The following is a 22,079-nucleotide window of genomic DNA, read 5'->3' as shown; positions in this document are numbered from 1 at the left end:
ACTTAAGACTGAATCATTTGACCGAGTACTTGTATGTACCGAACCAGACATGGGCTTTGCAAATTAAAGGCTTTTATGAGACGTAATGGGAATTTGTTCCAATGCTAAGACTTTGATGAGTCCTGTTTAGAGACTCCATTTGCTTTCCATGGCTTTTTATCTGTTTTCATTCAAATCTAATTGATGTCATCAATTTAGTTTCTCCAAGTCTTCTGACCGAATTAATTAAGCACAGTTGTTGAGTTGCTGAAAGAATCAACAACAACACAGCAGTGTGTGGCACAGTTAGCCTGAAATGGGACACATGTCCACGTCATGCACATTACAACATCTCAGAAACTGTGAGCATGGCATTAAACATCCCCTCGGGCGCATGTAGGCTCCATGTGAATTGTTTATACAATAACCTCATGACCTCCGCTAAAACTCCGCAGTGTAACCAGTGGGAAAGAAAATACAATCTGCTGCGCACGCAGCGAGTCTCTCCCCTCGACCCGAACCCCCCTTCCCCGCCCGATCACTCACGCTCCATCTCATATTCCCCTCTTGCCATAATGAAAGTCACTTGTACTCTAAGTTGTAGCCGACACAAAATTAAAACATTACGTTTCGTGTATGGCTCTCTCTAACATCAAAGTTGTTTTGGACTCGTCATTTCAGGAAACATGGTATGTGGTAAATGTTTCAAAGAGGCATGTTTTATTGAACAGGTCATACAGTAATGTTCGTGGAGTGGTGGAAAACGCTCGAGCCGGGAGTCAGGGGGCCCGTGGTAGGGGTCATTAAGCATCTCTGCTTAAAAGGGAAAGACCACTCATTTTCAACATCGAACTATGTCTTTAATACACCTTAGAGCTGTTGCCTAGAACTCTATGTTGCCTAGAACTGGATAATTGATTGAGGTCATGTGATCAGTGACATACGCAGGGCGTACTTTTGGCTGAGGGGGCGGAGCCAAAAGTACACCCTGCGTATGTCACTGATCACATGACATCAATCAATTATCCTTTTCTAGGCAACACAGAAGGAGGGGGGACTTTTTTCTTATTTCCACACAACAGCTCTAAGGTGTATTAAAGACATAGTTCAATGTTGAAAATTAGTGGTCTTCCCCTTTAAGGAACGTACGGTAGCTGCCGCATCACAAGTCTGTCCTCATCAGGGCCTGAGGCCAGTGAAGGCATGTGGACATTAACTCTGCGTCACTGTAGAAGCATTAGTGTAACTGTGTGTAGGCTTCTAATTGCAACGGCTGACAGGGTAAGAGCAAAGGGTGGCTTGTGGGACCGCATTGGGAAGGAATGTCAGCGAAGGATTTTGAAAAATTCATAAAATGTCCCTCTTAATTGTCTCTCATTCATGTGATTGAGAAATACAAGTTGATTCAGCTAATGTGAATGGGCCTCTACCCTATGCTGCATTTTCTAAAAATGATCACCTTTCAACAAGTCTTGACTGACCCTGGAAAATGTCTGCTATGAATCACTTTTGCCAGTGCCACCAAAGACAAGCTGTCAAAGCATAATTTATATATTTTCCTCCTGCACACTTGCCCAAGAAAACTCTAACAATACACAGTCTTGTTATTTTTACAACAGGGCACAGTGCATGCATCATTAGGACTACATAGAGTATAAATACTGACAATAGAGGCAAGACATGGTGTTATAATAAACATTAACACCCCATGCAAAACTGTTGTTTATGTGTGCTGCCAACTGTCAGTGGTAAAGTTGCACATCAGACATGAGCTTTTATAATATTTTTACTTATTTTTCAGACAGCCACTGAAAAGATTTATGACCCACGTGGGTTGCAGCCAAAACCCTTGGAAATAAAAAATGGTGCAAACAAGAGATTTTAATATATTCTTAAAACTATGACGATGTTGGTAAACTCATCCCTAATTAGTAACAGAATAATGTGTGTCTGCAGCACCTGTCAGTGTGGAACCTAGAAACCCACTTTAACCATCTCACAGCACAGCCCTGAATAGCTCAAATTAACTAAACCAGTCGGTCAGGACAGTTTCACCACAAAGGCAATGAAATGTACTAAAAACGTACCTATGAGTAATTGTGTTTCTATGATTTTATTTATCAGTTGTATTTATTTATTTATATATATTTATTTATATAGGTGTTGTTTTACTATATTGACTAAAATCAAAAGGTACACTGCTATAAGAAAATTAGGAATGTAGCTTGTATGTTCATACAAACATACATACATACATACAACCTTGCAGTTTTTAACCTATACTAAACAAAGATCATCATGGGTTCCGCCAGCACCACTGGATAAAAGCCTTATTCATGAATCAAGGTTGTGATAATTAAGCTTGCAGCCCACAGGGTTCAGTGTTGGGTCTCCTCTCTCCCATATCATTTGCAGATGTATGAAGTGTTTTATTTCAAAATGACATGTATCCAATGAAATGATGATCATGAAACCTGAATGCATTTGATAAACATTCTGAAATTGGGATGGCCAGAGGAATTTCTTAAAACTGATTGGAAATGCATAAGTTTAAGAAATGCATGGGTTGACTTCAGTCAGAATGAAATTAGGAAGGGAAAAATAATCCTGCACATAGCTGGCTGTTTTTGCAGACCAACACGTCCATGTTGCACATAGCATCGCTTAATCTATCAATTGGTAAGGGACAATGGCTGTTCTAGGCTGGCCCCAATGTCTAGCAAAAATGAATCCACAACTTTGAGTCTACAAACCACAAGTCTACTAAAATACACTTTTACCCAGAGCCTCACCAGTGATTTCCAACCCCCTAATCCGATATTGCAATGCTGACACTCTGTGAGCAGAAAGAGCACATTTTAAAGTCTTTGAACTTGCTACATGCTGATTATATTGAATCAGCATGTAGCAGGTCCTTCTCCCTCAGAGGAGTCGTTATAGTTAACTGTCTATTCATACAGTGAATAAAAACCAAAGGTTTCGTTTACCACTCAGCCCGCTTGCATTGCTTATCCTACAATTGTTTCCCCTCTCACAATAATTTCTGCACATTTATTTTATTAAATTTTCTATTGTAAGTCTATGACGAGAACGTTGTTGAATTCATTTTCAACTGAAATAAACCTGGATAATTAAAAGTCCTGCATGCACATACTGTACTATTACAGAGGCTTCACCAATCTAATCAGTCTCACCAATGGGCAGTCACAACACGACATGTTGTGAGCTTGTAGATCTGCTATTTTAGGTGCGCGACACCTGCATGCAACCAAGTGCAATTCAGGTATGTGCAATTCAGGTATAATACTCCTGCAAAACGGTGTTGCTTGCCCAAAAGAACTGATCTTCACACTAATGCGAGTCGCCGCATTGTTAGTTTAAAGGTCAGTTCTCGTCAGCAAGTGAAACGTCATACTATGGACTATAAATAAAGCTTTAGTCAGTGTCACAGTCTAAACCAATCTGAGCGGGGCTGAGTGAGGACAGTCTCTGTGCCGTGAATGAAACTGTCCCCATTTGTGTCGACGGGTAGATGAAGGCTCCAAGTGAGCGTTAATGAGAGACGCAGCAAGAACACCTACTTAATGACACAACTTCCCTTCTTTTTATTGAGCAATTACTTTTAAGTAGCTGCTTTGTGAACAAGGAATCCTAATCAGTAATTAAAGTTATTTGAGAGGGCCATAAGAGGTATAATTGGTTATCGGGAGCTGGAGCGTTGTTAGGGCGAGTGATAAAGGAGTAGAGATGGATCCAGCTGCGATAACAGTTAGCCAGATTAAATATTGTTTCACAAGTGTCACACACACATTCAGTCTATGTGACAAGATGATTAGGGATTCGAGAACACCTCAAAGTTGGCCGTATATGGGGCTACATTTGCCATTCTGATTAACCATTTTCAAACTGGTGTCCCTATCTTGGGCATGTCATTATAGGCAGAAAAACAAATCACGTGGATCTTGAGATTCACATGCGAACAGTGTGGTTCCAGTGTGGATCTCGCACTTCTAATGGCCAGCCTGTCACGTTGGTCACACGTCTTGACATATCTATGACGTGCAGTATGACTCAAAATGTTGACAAGGTTTCAGCCCAATCAGAGCCCCATTGACTTTATTTATAAATCAAAGTTAATATAAATCAAGTTTCAAAAAGTAAGAAAATCTAATATGAAAAGATTGTGGAGGTACTTCTGTGGCCTACTGAAAGTGTGCACAAGGAATATGCCGCTGATCGCTCCAGTGGTTTGCGAGATGAGCTTATAGACACACAGAGACCCACATATACTGTAGACGTCTAGAATCCTGCAGAGCCACGCTGTAATATTGGCATTTTTTTTCCTACTTTTGCATGACATTGTCTTACCTCAAAGTATAAAATAGGGCCTAAGTGGTTTTAACAATATGGTTCTGGAGTTTAGATCACTCAAAGTCCAAATGCACTAAGAGGCATCTCAGGGTTACAGATGAGAGTATTCGGTGAGGACTTCTCTATCCTCATTATGCAATTGCTGTGGATTAGTGGATTTAATGTGTATGATGAGGTTTGAGCATATGTTCACATGTGTACAATATCTGCATTATTATACGAAAGCATGGTCCATCTGTCCTAGGACATACTGAGGACAAAGCCTGGCTAGCTATATGACTGTCCTCTACCCTGATAGAGCATAGAGAAGTTCAGAGGGGTGGGGGGTTTTCAGCACAAGAGCGACACTCAAGAAACCTCAAAACCAGGGTGTCGGTTTACTCTCATCGCTGAAAAGAACCACGTGTTGTTTGCGAGTGTGTTTGGGTGCTCGGTGCATAGATTATCTCCCCCATGATGTGAACCTGATTTATTACTGCCGAAAGCGGAGAGAGAGAGAGTGTGAGAGAGAGACACCGGTGTCCACCGCCATGTACACGTGCAGCAGGAGACAAAAATTACCGCGGGGCGCCACGTGACAGTGGGGGTCCGCATAAGTCATGTGAAGCTATTCCGGAGCGACATGCACGTCTCCAACGAGGTCCTCCTGAGGTGACAGGTTAAGCAGAGAGTTCTTTTAGGATTAAGCAGTAGGTCCTGGACCTGGAAAATTTAAGTTGGGCCAAAATGTAAATGTTGCACTTTTCCCCCAAATCTGTAACCAGAGTCTGCAATCAAAACCAATCCATATAGCTTACAACAAAGTCACTGTTTAGGAAGTGAGTAATGACTGTACTTCATTCATATTCAGTGGCAAAGAAAAACCCCTATAATCCCTTCGAGACAAAATGGATAAAGTGCTTTAAGACCAGGGTGTCATTCTGCATGTTTTATCTCTCCACAGCCCATTCCAAATGTGCTGTGGCAGAGAGGTTGCGCACACATTGTTTTGACATAATTACGGAGCAGTTTTATTCCACCTTCCGCTCGAGGAGAGCTGCTGAGCTCTGCTCTTAATTAGCAGTGATATGTATAGAAGAGTGATTTATGACTTCATTTGGTTGGAAATGCAAGGGATGGATTCTGAGGTCTTTGGAGATATGCTTGTTTTAAAGTGTAAAGGAGCAGACCAAATTGGCTTCTGCCAGTTTAAGCAGGATTTCTGCGGGACAGGGGGAAATTGAGTTTTAACCGAATAAAAGAAGGATTACATTATGCCGTGAAACCAGAGAAACAAATGCTTCTGCGAGGTGAAGGGTTTAAAAAATAAATTCCAAGTCAGGCTTTTTATAAACATGTCTGCAACAATACATTTGTTGTGACTCATTCATTCATCAGTGTATCAGGTGGAGTGGGGGAACGTGGACTATTTTGTAAAGATTGATGGGACAAGCCCAGGGTTCGATTTGCATTTTTTTCATAAAAAAAATGATGTCAACCACATTAACCCTGGTGTCTCTATTTTTGGCAAATTTTCTAAATGTACTTGTAGATCAGCTATCTTTGTTATTTACTGTATGGCTTAAGTGGTTAAAAAAGCCTATAGGTTTTAGTGACATGTCTCGTTGAGAAGAACTCAAGACAGCCGTGTGCAGCGGCAAACTTGGGTCACTCACTACTGCTGCTGCTGAGTGAAGTAAGGCACAGTTTCATCACATGAGAGCTCTCCCCGCCGCTACTCACAGGCATACCAAGCAGCAATGGTAATGTTAGAATTTGCTACTCTACACCACCAAGTGTCAAAGGGCAGGTGATGTACTGGGGTGGGGGGGGGGCTTAAGTTCATCTGAGGACACAGGGGCCCCTTTTGACCGGGGCATTTGACATACTTGTAGTGGTCTAAAAACTAAAGTTGAACTCAAAGCGGCATATTATCATGCTAAAAAGGGCACAAAATGATTAACTGCTTTCAACCTGGCGGTGCATATTTTGGACAAGTCGTTATCCGTTAGTCGTGAATACTTTCAAATATTTCCAAAAAGTTTCAAAAATGTTGACAAAAGTTGCTCATCTACAAGCTCAAAACGCGGCATGATGCGATGCGTTCTGAGTTTGTAGATCGGCTATTTCCGCTAGTATAAAATTAAGGATTAAGTGGTTGAAAAAAAGGGAGACAAAAACAAAAAGTGAAGTGAGCAAATCAGGATTTTACTGTGTGCAGGTTTTAAGATGAAAAAGAGCAAATAAGTAGAAAGAACCCCCCCCACCCCCCCAAAAAAAAAACTAAACTCCCAAGATTCACTTACGTGTCTTTTTAAGCACTGCACACAAAATGTACATGTAGTAGTTGAGGTCTGTATGCTCTACTTAGATGAAAGTAGCCTTTGTGTGCGCTCACAGCATAAGCCGGTGGTTTCTATGGGGACACTGAGACTCTCATTGGTGGGTTTCCTGTAAATTCTCTTGGTGACACCCGTGCGGAGACTCTTGACATAACAACCGGTAGTCAGTTTGCTTCTGGGCAGTCAAGCAGGGAGGAATAAAAACAGCTTATGCAGATGTTCAACACTTTCTGATTGCTCTGGGCGAACAATTAGTGGGTTTTCTGGGAAGTTAAAGAGTATGGAAAGTTATATCTGAAGCAGCGGTTATGCCACTTGTTTGACCTTTAGTGAGACTGTTCCTTGATAAAAAATCTATCAAAACTGAAATTTGAAGCAAATTGTGGAGCTGTGTGTGCAAAAAAAAGTGGCACCAGGGTTGGTTTTGTTTGAGGAAACTATCTGCCACACTGCCACACTGACAAAACAATGATGACCTTATTTTATCATGCTTTTATTGAATTGATTTATGTTTTTCTTTGGTGTCGTGGTTTGGAAACCTATCTTTAAAGAACAGAAACTCTCTGGATCACATTGTTAAATGGTCTAGTACGCAGACTGATGAGTCACAGCTTAACCCAGCGTCCCTGTACGCCAGACACTTACAGCCGATAACAGCTCCATTTTAGACGCGTGCTCGCCACAATGATGACTCTCACCCTTTGCACAGCGAATTTCAGATCCTTCCTTCTGGACGGAGGTTTACAGTCCCAAGGTGTAGAACAAAGAGTTATAAAAATAGCTTTGTTCCAGTAGCCATCACTCACTAACAACATTGCACAGATGCTATAGAAACATCTGTTTATTTATGGTATGTCTTTATTCTTCCTGCATTTTACCTTATTCATTCTAGTGATTATTTATTTTAGTACAGTAGATTTTTAATTATATTTTTCTTGATTATTCGAGCAGTTAACCTGTTTGTCTTATTGTGTCGTTTGTAAAATCTGTGTCAATATGGATGCCTCATCTGCTATAACCCAAATCTACCTACGGCTCCAAATGAAGTAACCTGAACTTAATTAGTGGTCAGACTTTACAAGACAGCAATATTGCCATCACGTGAATTGATACATTTATGGAAGGAATAAAATCACAGGGAATAATACATTTGGGAATATATCTCAACAAACATCTTAGTTGAGTTGTTTTCCGCAATTGCCTTAACTATAAACAACAGTGAATTGAAAGAGTAAAGTAAAGAAATATTATACAGTATGCAGTAATTTGCAGGCTTTCTAAAACACTGATTAGAAATGTGTTCACTGAACAAAGACATAACTGTACTGGGAGAAATGTGTTCACTGAACAAAGACATAACTGTAGTGGGAGCACAATTGAAGAAATAAGAATGACCCCTTTCCAAAAATATGTTAGCCACTTAAGCCCTATTTATACTTCGTCGTACAACAGATAGTGAAAATAGCCGATCTACAAGTTCACAACGTGTCGCAATGCGATGTGTTGTGAGCTTGTAGATATGCTATTTTCACTATTTTTAAAACATTTCGGCAATTTCTGACCCCTGTCCTTGACATGATGTTTTACAACCTGTTCTCAGAGGGTAGTTTACACAGACAGACTTCCTCTCCCAGGGCACTGAGCTGTGCGTGTTGATTTATGCAGACAGCTGCATGGAAATGCGATAACATAAACCATTTCTACGATTTGAAGTAAAGTAAAAAAAATAAGGCAGGGTGGAATAAACAAGCAGTATAATAATAATTAAGAGTCTAAATAAATGCAGTATGATTATCATTTCTTTCTCACATTCCCTCAAACCTGCATAAAATTAAACAAAACAAAAATCCAAAAGCTGCACGAAAGAACCATGCAACGTTTAACGCACTATGTGACACGGTTCCTTTCCATAAAGCAGTCTTGTCTGACCTTCTTCCTACTTGCACTGTGTTGAGCAACTTAAACCCTTGGGTGTCACAAATGTGATCTGGGGTAAAATGAGGTCTGTGAGGTCTCTGTCTAGGACCTCCAGTAATGTGCCCGTCTGTCATATCATTCTGCTGTGCATTTAATCAGGGCAGTTTTCTGCTGAGACCTCCGCAGCTCACATAGACCCCGCTAACCATTCACCGCCGATCTGCATCAGCCTCTTTCTCCAACCTCTGTCTCAGCCAGGCCTCGAGCTGACAAAGGACAGGGAGGCACCGTGCCAAAGCGCAGTGTCCCTGATTTCAACACGAACCCTTGGTTTTTATATGAGGCAGTCCAACAGTTTGATATAAAGCAAACGATAAAAACAGGACCTCTGATGATCTGCTCATAAGGCCCCATTCACTCAACAGCGGGACACTGGAGTTGGTTTTACTGTACGTTCCTTCCTTTATGTTCCTTCCATTTAGAAAGCTAAGAAAAAAATAATAATCATCATCAAAAGGAGCAAAGGAGTGCTTGTGTTTGTATTGGTGAAAACTCTTTCGTTTATCGATTTGAATGCTTTGCACTATGACAGTTAACTATTTAACATGATATAATTGGTTGCATGTCAAATAGTAAAAATAAACAAACTACAAGGTCACAACGACGCATTGTGAGCTTGTAGATCTGCAATTTTCACTGAACGTTCGCCTATTTTCACTGAATGTTAGCCTATTCCAATTTAGGCATTTAGCATACGCTCTTAATCCAGAGCGATTTACAGTAAGCAAGCCAGCAAGGTAAACACGAGGTAATACATCAAATCCAGAGAGATAGTAATCTAGGATCATAGGTAAACCAAGAACCTATAATCAGTCTAAACAGTATAATATCAAAACGTTTATAATCTGTACATTGGAACTATACAAACTATAGCATGCCAGGTCAACAAATGAACCTGGCAGGCATCTATAAATCACATGTTAACCTTTGCATAAGCCTGCAAGGTGGTCAAGGCTGAAGTCTGAAGAGGTGGAGTCTTCACATTACGTCGGAAGATTGAGAGTAAGTCTGCAGTTCTAATTGCAATGTGGAGTTCGTTCCACAGTTTGGGAGCTAGAAGGGGGAAGAGTCTGGGACGTGTGGAGCGTTGTCCCGGATGTTTTAGGGAAGGTTCGGACAGCTTCCCTGCGTTAGCTGATCTGAGTGAGCAGGGGTTGTAGGGTTGGATCAGGCATTATTTTTTTTTACTAAATTGTTATCCCATGATTTTAGTAACCCATTTTTTTCACCCAGTGCCAATGCCTAAGCTGTAATCCGCTACTCTCCCTCCGCCAGCCTAGGGAGAGCCCCGAACCGAGCTCATGCTTCCTTAAATGCATGAGGAGTGAGCAGGCCACTTCTTATCACCTGACAGGGAGAGTTCCCGGTAGGACGTAGCGCATGGAAGGAACACGTTATTCTAACCAGTTCCTTTCCCCTCCATCAGGTGCCCCGGCTGACCAGGGGGAGGCAGTATAGAGACCAGGATTACTGCATGTTTTTTGTGAGGGTGCCTACCCTAGGGGACATGGGGAGAACATGTAAAATCCACACAGAAAGGCCCATTCGCCAACCCCACCTAGGGTATGGGCACTGATGACAAGGAGAGAACACGCCCCCAGCGCCCACAGCGTCCCCGGCAGGAATCGAACACAGGACCTTATAGCTGTGATGCGACAGCGCTACCGACTGCGCCACGGTGCCCCCTGCTGCTGCGGCATTCTTTCTGGTTCATTTGGAGGAGCTTAAGTGCACATGCCGGGAGGAGCGAGTTACAGTACTCAAGTTTTGATATGTCTAAGGCCTGGATAAGGAGCTGGGCAGACTCCTGGGTGAGGAAGGTTCTGCTCTTTCAAATGTTATAGAGTGTACACATTGCAGCGGTCGAGTGACCGCTGCAATGTGTGCCTTGAATGAGAGCTGACTGTCCAGGACAACACCAAGGTTCTTGGCCGTCGGAACCCAAGTCACCAGGGCGTTGTCTATGGAAATACCTTGAATATGGATGCTAGGGGTCATGGGGTTAAGGAAATGAAACACACTGGTTCATTTAGATTGCTTCCTCTCTCCATATTTCAGTCAGCAGGATGCATTGACCTCAATTGAGTCTTGATAAATGTTTCAACACACTATGTTAAACATACTTATTTTCCATGTAATCACTGTCATAGTAAATGGTAGCAGCACCAGGGGAAACATGGAATGTGCTACACTGTACAGTATGAGTGATTTAACCACAGTAATGCCTGCATTATTTAATTTATTCAATGACACCGTCCCATTTTCAATGATATCCATTTCAATATATTATTTATAAAAAAATAATAATACTGATACTGTGGTGAATGAAATGGAAGCTTAATTATCTGAAATGAAAAGTAACACTATGTATTTACTGTATTATTCACTCAAATGGACTTGCTCAGCGTTCCTTTTAATTTAATTGTCTGAATTTCTTGAGAACCGTCCGACCTTCCGACTTCCAACTCGGATAACCCGATCAACTTGAAACTTGGTGCGCCCATATATGGGCATGCCCATATGTATGGGACCGATCGACTTCAAACATGGCGTGCGCATCGCCAAGGACCGGGTGGGGCATGCATTTCCAATTTGCATCGTTACTGACTTGCATCGTTCCTGTGGGCACAGGCCTAGTTTAATTAAAAATGTTATTATTTAATTATATGAATATATAATTTGTAAAGAAAGTGCATTCTGTACATGTCAGAGTGCATGAGATAATGATTAAGTCTAAGAGGTGCATGGATTCATCAAACCCTTTGGCAGTCATGTTATAATTTACACTACAATGTTCCTTCCAAGAATGTGTGTGAGACACCATGTGATGGTCTGTCACCCAAGGAGTGTCAGTTACAGTAGCTGAGTGGTTTACAATTACACATGCACGCACGCACGCACACACACTTTCTCTCTCTCTCAGACACACACACACACACACACACATACACACACTCGCATGCACACACACATACACACAGATACCATTACCAAGTATTAGCTAATATTTATCCATTCTAATATAAGCTACATTGCTCCTGCTGAGTGCCAGGATTAAAACGGCACTCACCAGGGAACTCATTGGCAGTCATTGCCAGAAATAATATCATTCCATGTTTAATTAGCGTTTAAGTTAAGCTTAAGTTTGCACCAGCATTTTATACTTTAAGATTCACTGACTGTTAGAGACAGCCTAGAAAGGAATAGGATCATATACAAAACAAAATGTACAATGCAAATTTGGCCATATTTGACAGCACACACTGTGCAGAGTTAAGTACGCAGACATCACTGTGTAAAGTTATACATAAAAATCAATAAAACCTTGAAATTCTTTACCTCTCATTTCTCATAGGCTGCTGGATAAATATGCTGACTAAATTCAACTGCTATTTGTTAAATATGCTTTTAGCCATAGCTTGGAGAGTACATTTCCCTCAAGTGACATACAGTAAGATAATTGAATTGACTTCTTTGTGGAACCTTTTGACTTTTTATTTTCTAACTCTACAACACTGAATTTTTTGTTCTGAGGGAAATATTGGTACAATATTAAACAGTGGCACTATTACTGGGATGACCTGAAATCATTCTGTCAGTCAACTAATAGTCAAGTCTACCGTATGTAGACAACCACAGATTGATCAGCTGTCAAATCACATTCCACTACAGTACATGTCAAGGTTGTCCCTGCCTGGTACCCTTAGTGAGCAGAGTTCAGGAAGTGGTAGTTTATTTAATACTTCTATCAAATTACCATTTGGAATGTAATGGACGTCAAAATAAGTACAGATGGCCGTAAAATGCAAACCTCAAATCCCAGTCTGAGCATTTTTCACCATATAGCATCCTTGCAGAATTTTATAACCGTTTGCAAAGTTTTGAACCTCAAAGGCCCCAAGAGGTATTGGGGTACAGGGTAGAGATATGGGAACATTTTAATGTAACCACTTTATCCATATTTCATACTTACTGGAGTTATTGGCGATATTAGAGTTCTCAAATTCTGCCCGAACCCGACCCGACATTTTCGGGCCGAGCCGAGCCCAAAATCTATGCTAATTAGTCGGGCCAGGCCGAGCCTCGGGTTATATGATGAAAAAAAAAAGGGGGAAAAAATCTATTACCCCCAAAAAAGAAATTTCAACTGCCCCTAGCGGCCTAATGGTAAGGCCGACGGAAATTGCAGTGGATGTGTTGGATGCAACTCAAAGTTAACTTAGGTATCTAGTTTGTCGCATTCCGACCTTTGTAGCCTGTGTTATTAAAGAAAGATGGGCGACAATGGCCAAAACTCAATCGAAAATCGGCGAAAGTGGACGTTTTCAATATGTTTTGGCCATTATCTCTGGAACGGAAGTTCCAATCTGCTCAGTTCAAAGCTTGTTGGATGCGTGACTTTGAGGACATTAAGCACATACTGACACCTTTTCGGGGGTTTCGGGCCGGACCGAGCCTCGTTGAGAGCTCTAGCAGATATACATTTGTGCAAATATTTGAATATATATATATGTTTTTAATGTCCCTATTACTAAAAAGGTTGAGATGGGAGTCCGTGGCCAAATACATATAGGCCTAATTTTGGGGGTCCTTGCATGAAAATGGAATAAGATACTGCACTCTTTCCATGCCATCTTGGTCATGTACTGTAGAATATATCGTCGCTGTCGGGCATAAACCTCTTATCTCTGTGTTTTAACTTTTTATGTTTCTTTTTTTTTCTTTCATAAATTAATGCCCTACTTCGTCACACAAAAGTAGCAAAAATAGCCTATCTACAAGCTCAAAATGCGTTACGAGTTTTGAACTAGTAGATCTGCTATTTTCACTAGTTTTGAATTTGAATAAGCAGTTTTGGACATTTTCACCCGGCAGCATTGCTATTTTTATTTAAGCCACTGAGCCTTAACAGTAATGTCTCAATGTTATATTACTGTAAGTGGGTGCATTTTTACTTTTCTGTGGTATGTCTCGGCTCAACATCAACTTCCCTTTTTAGCCATTTCCATTGATATATTATTATTGCACTTACAGTAACAGAAGGAAGTTGCTTCCTTTTATTTGCACGTGTTTTACTATTCAATTTGTGTGTGTGTGTGTGTGTGTGTGTGTGTGTGTGTGTGTGTGTGTGTGTGTGTGTGTGTGTGTGTGTGTGTGTGTGTGTGTGTGTGTGTGTGTGTGTGTGTGTGTGTGTGTGTGTGTGTGTGTGTGTGTGGAGGGGGGGGTGAATTTAAACTGTCATTTTATAAAGTCACATATCTATCATAGGTTTGATCTTTATTGTTGATCAGGGTTCTTCAGTCCTCTATGCTCCCGGAGTGAGAAGAAGCGTGGGATACTTTTTATGGCCCTACCTGCATGGCAACTAACGTAATCACTCGTGTGTCTCTGTGAACAAAATAACAAATGGATGTTACGGACAAAACAAGAATGCATCTGCGGATTATTCTGAAAGTTGGTAGGAATGATCAGTAGGCTGCACAAGAAACGATTAACTTTTGGGTTGAAAAGTTCAAGGTCAAGGTCAATCTCGAGAATGGACGGGTGGATTTTCATGAAACTTGGGGGACTGATCAGTAGGCTGCCCCTGAACAGATCGGATGAATGGTTGGGTTGAAAAGGTCAAGTTTAGAATTAAGGTCAAGGTCAACATTGCATAATGGGTCATATCTCTGGAATGGAGAGGCAATGAGGCATAGAGCAAAATGTGTTCATTTCTTTTCTCTCCAAAATGAAAAATGTGGTGGGGTTGTGAGGAATCAGCAGCCACAAGATCATTGCATGGCTGTAGTCTTAAGTGTAATATCAATTGGTAAAATATTGTGGCAGTCATGCTCTCTTTACCATGCTCACAACATAAAACAAAACAAAATGGTTGAGTGGAGTGATAATAATGCTCTTGTGATGAACACGAAGAAGACTGAAGACGGAAATACAATCTGTATTTGGTTCAGCATTAGGCTCCAATAAATTTCCTATTGTTATTCATAATGACAAAATCAAGTATGTATCTTCATAGAGGTGTAATGACAGACCACATGTTTGATTGAATGTGTCAATTGAATGTAAAACTGAAATAGCTGATCTACATGTGGTGTTGAGGCGCGTAGTGAGCTTGCTATTTTTGTCGAATGTTTGTGTGGTTAAAGATACAATAAAGTAGTTATGTGTATTGTCTTGAACTATGGCACAGTTCTGAGTATTCTGACAAAACCTGCTGTATGTCATCAACTTAGTGGAGACTACATCAAGATATGAGCAACTGTTTCTTTCAAATGAAGTCTGCTTTGTTGCTTCTTCTTTTGCTTGCTTGCTTTTTATGCATGCGCTTTATTCAAATCTAGCTGAAATCTATTCCTTCATTTTATGACTGTACATCATGAACAAAGACTCTTTCACCATAAGACTTCAAAAGGGCCCTGCAAAAAACAGGCCTTGAATTCATCTTTCAACTCTGTGAAATGAACCAAAATAGAGTGCCTTAATTAACACCCCTTTAATGCACTGATAAAGTAAAGTATCTCTTATCAATTAGGTTTTTAGGACTGAAAACTAAAAGTTGCTCTGTAACCATGGGAACCAATATAATAGAGTATAGAGCTACAAATTGCCAACGAATTAGACAATGCATGCTCATATTATTTCAGTAGAGAAGAAATTCTGTAAATGGATGGAGTTAAGTGCTGTTTTTACTTGTTTTACTGCTACTGCTACTTTGGAAAGAACAACATTTTGGCTAAATAAATATATTTACTTGAACAAGAGTACTCTACACAGTAAAATATTTTTTTTGTTTTGTTTTTATAGTGTTTATTGTCTCGGCCAGGCCGAAAGGCATGGCGAGAGAGTATGTTTTACCCCTTGTCCGTCTGTCTGTGAACAGCTAATCTCCGGCACCGTTGGCCCGGTCGCTGCGAAACTGTGCACACACACCCCCTGGATGCCAATTCAGAACCTCTGCTTTTTTACATGGCCCTGATATAGCGCCACCAGGAGGCCGATTTGTGCAAAACCCATTTTTTTATATTACTTCTACAGATTTTATCCAAACATCACGCAAATCGGTACACAGTATCTCTATATTCATTTGATCAACACGGATCTGTCTGATATTCCATCCTGATTGGCTAAGGTTGGCTTCCAAAGTTTGCAGGATTGGTCCATTATGAACTAAATGCCTCAAATCATGAACGCAGCTTGCGATTTCCGTGAAATTTCACACGCACATTCCCACTAGGCCGAGGAAGAAATGCCACTTGAACATTTTCAAATCAGCCTCATGGTGGCGCTATAAAAGGCCAATTTGTGTTTTTTTTAAATTTTGCACGCATACTCCCTAGAGGCCAAGGAAAAACATCTGCCCTGCATTTTTCACATTAGCCTTTTATAGCGCCACAAGGAGGCCGACTTATGTAAAACACATATTTTGAGATTAAGCTTTCATATTTTATCCAAATTTCACGCAGATCGGTATACATGATCTCTATAGTCATGTCTGTTTGATTTTTCATATTCCATCCTGATTGGCTAACATTGACATCCAAAGTTTGCAGGAGTGGCCTGTTTTGAACAAAATGCCGCAAATCATGAACGCAGCGTCCGATTGCGGTGGAACTTTGCACGCATATTCGCACTACGTTGAATAACAAACGGCACCCTTTTAACTCATTATCTGCCAAAAACGTTTATAAACGTTTTTGAGAATTTTGCTATTGCCTGCCAAAAACGTTTACAAACGTTTTTGGCTAAATAAATATTTTTTTACAAAAAAAATAATCTAAATGTCTTTTTTATTTTTTGGGTTTTTCCGTTCCGTTCGTCCCAAAGAACCAGGAGATAACATTTTCCAAAAAGTTACAGCTCTTCAATGTTAAAAAATAAACGGAAAAAAAAATTAAAAAATTCTAAGTACTAGCTTAGAAAACCCTGGCTACAGACTGTTCTAGAGAAACTCTGGCAGTCTTACACACCGGGGCGAATTCTTCATGCGAATAAATACGTTTTTTTTAAAAACCTTATAAAGTCAATGCAAGCGTCCACATCAGTTTCGCGAAGCGAAAAAGCGTCTTTTAATTATTCGGAACGAGTCCGAATTTTGCGTATATTTGCATATTCGCCGGTGTGTAAGGACCTTAAGAGTTAACATTGCCCTATTATAGCACCACCAGGAGGCCAATTTTTCTTTTTTATATTACTCCTACACATTTTGTCCAAACATCATGCACATCAGTACACATTATCTCTATAGTCAAGTGATCAAGATGGTTCCGTCCGATTTTTTATATTCCATCCTTTGGCAAATTCTGAACATTGCTGGCCCACAATAACCTACCTGACCTGGCGGAGACCTGTGCTCCGAGGAGCACTTTTTCTAGTTTAAAACCTGGGTTAAATTAACACTCTGGATTTCTGTTCTTACTGAAACGATGCAGAGCGAGGGATAGTGTCTTAGAAATCATGAAATAATTAACTTAATTTCCTTCTCTAAAAGCACACCAAATTAGAACAGTCACATCTCTATGCCTTCTATGTATGTGATTACCTTGCTTATTGTAAGTCACTCTGGATAAGAGCGTCTGCAAAATGCCTAAATTGTACTTTCAAGACATAAAAACACATTTAAATGCTAGAAAAAGTGCTCCTCGGAGCACAGGTCTCCACCAGGTCAGGTACGTTATTGTGGCCTCCTGGTGGCGCAATAATAGGCCAATGTGAAAAGGGTGCCATTTCTTCTTAGGCCTTTCACGGCAATCGGAAACTGCATTTATGATTCGAGGCATTTTGTTCCAGAAATGTGTTTTGCTAAATTAGACCTGCTGGTGGCGCTTTAACAGGCCAATGTGAAAAGGGTGGCATTTATTCCTTGGCCTAGTGGGAATGTGCGTGTGAAATTTCACGGAAATCGCAAGCTGCGTTCATAATTTGAGGCATTTTGTTCAAAAAGGACCAATCCTGCAAACTTTGGAAGCCAACCAGCCAATGAGGATGGAATCTGGGAAATCGGACAGATCGGGGTTGATCACATGACTATAGAGATACTGTGTACCGATTTGCATTACGTTTGGATAAAATCTGTAGGAGAAATATCAAAAAATGGGTTTTGCACAAATCGTCCTCCTGGTGCGCTATAACAGGCCCATGTGAAAATTTGGGGCAGAGGTTCTGAATTGGCATCCAGGGAGTGTGTGTGCACAGTTTCGCAGCGACTGGGCCAACGGTGCTGGAGATTAGCTGCTCACAGACAGATGGACACACGGACGGACACACGGACGGACGGACACGCGGACGGACAGACGGACAGGGTGCAAAACATACTCTCTCGCCATGCCTTTCGGCCTGACGGAGACAATAACTACTTTATTTAATTATAATCACTACACCCATCCAAACCATCTTTACTGAAATACTCTGAATCCAGGAGGATTCAAAGCCGATGTCAAAACTAATTGAGTATATCTACACAGTGTTAAAATAAAAGTGCCAATTACCACCTGAAGTGATAGCGTATCGATCCACTGTCAGCGGTGTACATTTTTACTAGACTAGATAATTTTTTTGCGTCGTCAAGCTTTCATATTCTTTTGTATTATTTTGGTTCTGGTAAGCACATCTAGTTGCATCCTATGTGTTAAAGTCGCTATAGAAATTAAAAAATATGTATTTTGTTCAATTTCATGCTCTTGTGCACCTTTTTTCTGTAGACGAAGGATGGTCAATCAAGTGTTGTTTTCAAATATTCCTACACACTCATACTATTGATTATTATATTAAGAGATACTATTATAATAAGAGGCAAGTTTAAATTGTACGTATTTGTGTAAAACACCTGATTTAGATTGGTAGACTCTATATCCTTTAGCCTACCGTTAGCCAAGCTCCACAAATATCATATAACCTGGTGTTCAGTGGTAGACAAAGTGCAGATAAAAAGTATATATATATATATATAAAGATATTCCTGGTCAAAGTATAGAAGTATAGACACATTTTACTCAACTACAAGTGAATGTTGCGACGTCAAATTTGTACTTGAGTTAAAGTACTGGAGTACTTGCTTATAAAGTATATTTTCTTTTCAATATCAATGCCAACATCATTAAAGTTTTTGAAAAATAATTCAAAGATTAAAAAATATATACATAATAGTGACGATAACAGATCACAACGCGCCGCATTGTGACACTTTGTGAGCTTATAGATCTGGTATTTACACTATATTTGAAATAGGGCATAAGCGGTCAATTCATCATGTACTTTTTCCCCTTTGTGCGTGCGTGCGTGCGTGCGTGCGTGCGTGCGTGCGTGCGTGCGTGCGTGCGTGCGTGCGTGCGTGCGTGCGTTGTTACCTCCAGAGTCAGGGTGGCCGTGCTCTCCCAGCTGTTTGTAAGGGTTGAACTTGGGCTTGGGCGCAACTACGGGGGCAAACTTCTTGGGTGCCTGCTGCTGGGAGACAGAGATGCTGGCGGTGCCCATTGCTGGAGTGGTCTCCATCCTGGCAGCCACCTGACCCGTCTGTTCAGCATTACTGTTACTCCACATGGTTCTGATGGGCAAAGACAGTGGTTGGTTGTGTCAGGAATATTGCAGCTCATTATATATAATCGGTCTGACCCATATATCGCCATTATTAGTTTAGTATCTGCAATTATGCAGCCGATGCGTGACAATTTTTTACCACTTTCAACCTATTTTGGGCATGTCATTGTAGGCAAAATAATGTTAAAAAGTATTCTGAAAATTTCAAAATGAGTGGATCTACAAACTCACAGCGCGTCGTGTTGTAAAGCACGAGCTTGTTGGTCGGCTATTTTAAATGTTCTATTTTTGAAAAACTTTAATCAAATCTATGTTTTTGATTTTGCACATTTTGACAAAATATCGGTGAAACATTGGTAATCAGTAGACTAGGACTCAACAAAATCAGCTTTGGACCCAAAAATTGGGCTCTAGTTGTGATACACTAGAACCAAACTGATGAGTTTTAATTGCAATATTCAAGGTCACAAAATGTCTTTTACAGTCTACGACGCCAAACATTAGCTAATCTTATGATGCATCTCAACTAGACAGGCCAGTTGAAACATTTTGAAAAGATGGTTCAAGACTACAACCTCAGTGATGAGGCCATATGAATCTTTCCTAGAATCCCTCTGCAGTGCCAAATGCTGTGATAAGAAGTCATTAGTGGAATTGATATCTGATCCCTTTCTAAACGGGATATCGTAGGAGGGCCGGCAAGCTTGCCAGGAAACTAAGAGGCCTGGCCAAATGCCAGTGGTCGGCACAAACTGATGTCTCAGCGGGTCTACACAAAAATCCATCTTAAAACATCAAATCCAGACACACCAAGGACCCCACTGTTGACCGGCAGAGGGTCACTTAAGGGATTGAGTACAAGCAATCAAACTATGACATACTTGACTATGTATTGGCTTCACTGCTTTTATTTCTATGATCAACGGGACAGCATTATGCATTAATTAATATGATGTTTGTGTAGGGCAGAATGGGGCTGTGCACTTACATATGAACATGCAGATTCACAGTCTATGAAAGAAGACATGAGAGAGGAGTGCATGCTTATGTTGAATTTCTGTGACATAGCACTGGTCACAGACTAGGCATAATACCCAAACAGGTAAAAAGAATAAGATGATAAAATAATACCAAACTTAAAATAAAAAGTCCTTCTGAAAGAAAGATTGTATGAGGCCAATGATGTAATCCTCACAAATCCTAACTGGGCTGAGAAGGAAGAAGATAAGGAAATGAAATAAAAGAGAAAGGTGACTGACATACATGAAGCACGCTTCACCCAACTTTGTTGCACTTTGAAGTGTTTACTCCTCACCACTGTGTTAAGACTTTACAGAGGCACTTCAAGGTCCAATCTACTTGCTGGATATTCAATACTGCGCTTTGAAGTTTTCTATAATATTTTGTTTTAGTCGCTGCTACTTTTGTCCTCAGCTGACCTTTGTGGAGAAGAACACTTGCAAAGTATAACAACTTGCAACTGGCTGAGGCCACGAGCGTCGGGTATTTCACCATCGCATTCTGAAATCACTTGAAATATTTGAACTATTTATATGCCCTATGTTTTTCTCCTCACTTCTCTCTGTTGCCGTTTGCTGCTCTGAGTTCTGAAGTGTTCTTGTTTATTATCCCCTCCCTGACTGATACAGGGTTTACATTCTTTCTCTGGAGCGCAGCAAAAAAGCCCACGCACAATCATCTTTTAATATCTGCTCAAATCCCTGCTCCTCCTTCCGTCACTGGCTGAATGGCTCTTACTTTTTCCTATTTGGTTGCTTTCATGCTGCAATTCAGACGTGTACAGAAGTCTCACACCCACCTGTCCTTTCAACGCAAAACCGCTTTCATTTCTCAAAGCCGAAATGGCTGTAACGTGATTTATTGTGAGAAAATGAGGAAATATGACTCACTTTACTGTACAGTGATGTGTTGAATGGAAAATGTTCAAACATCTGTTGATTGGTCTTTTATGGAAAACAAATAGTGTTTCACTTTCTGTGTTACTACATTACATCACTGTATCCAGTGAACCCACTATGGCTTTGTTCAGACTGCAGGCAAATCCGATTTGTTTCTCAAATCTGATCTTCAGGACTGACTTTCACACTGTTATTTGCAAGTGATCAGATTGTATTTGTGTATTCAGATGTCCACTTATCTGCATTGGTTGCTGTGATTATAGCGTAATGACATAAGCATGAGTAATGCTTAACTTATACTCTGTCATAGCATAGTGTTGCTCAAAAATAGCAGATCCACCAGCTCACAATGTGTTGTGAAACGTTGTGCGCTTGTAGATCCGACTATTTTCGGCAAGCAACATCATCATACGATGAAGTATAAATCAGATTTACTTGCTACTAAGAAAATACAAACATGAAAAGAAAGAACCACTATGAACCAGGATGTATTGCTCCATTGTTTAATAGACAGCATAAATAACTGAATTTGCTTTGCCTGCACTCAAACTGTAAAAAAGTAACCACAAAATAAACCTCGCTGGGTTGACTTCAAGTCAAAAGCGGCAGCCTGGATCTGTATTTGCATACATCAAAATTGCCCGCCATCAAGCCCCAGGGAGGGTTACTGAGAGCCACTGGACTCTGGCGTGACGTTTCAGCCATAAATAGGCCAGAATGATGTGCTCCTGCTTCCAACATCAGCATATTTGCCCTTTGTGCGATGTACTAAAGAGGATCATCCAAATGAATACAATGATGACCTTTGACATCATAGATGTGTAATAGGAAGGCCAGATTAAAGAGGATCAAGAGACTCCGAGCTGTGTATACAGGATGTACACACAACATGATAGTGAAGACACACAAGAGTCTTCAGTGCTAGGGGTCAAACAGTTCATCAAACTAATAGATTTAATCGATTATAGAAATAGAT

The 22,079-nt window shown here is 40.5% G+C and overlaps 1 protein-coding gene across 7 annotated transcripts in view; it reads right to left on the bottom strand.

Moving 5' to 3' along the window:
- The window catches only part of lpp (LIM domain containing preferred translocation partner in lipoma), a 185,554-nt gene that overhangs the window by 100,151 nt on the left and 63,324 nt on the right, over nucleotides 1-22,079 (bottom strand). For all 7 annotated transcript variants that reach the window (XM_080431290.1, XM_080431296.1, XM_080431291.1 and 4 more), the window contains one exon: nucleotides 18,995-19,191. In XM_080431290.1, coding sequence (XP_080287416.1) covers nucleotides 18,995-19,187 — 193 coding nt within the window. In that variant the 5' untranslated portion in view covers nucleotides 19,188-19,191. The remainder of the gene's footprint in view (nucleotides 1-18,994; nucleotides 19,192-22,079) is intronic.

Source organism: Gymnoscopelus braueri (assembly GCF_963280865.1).
Source record: "Gymnoscopelus braueri genome assembly, chromosome: 6".
Classification (NCBI taxonomy): domain Eukaryota; kingdom Metazoa; phylum Chordata; class Actinopteri; order Myctophiformes; family Myctophidae; genus Gymnoscopelus; species Gymnoscopelus braueri.
This window is presented reverse-complemented; position numbering and strand designations above follow the sequence as displayed.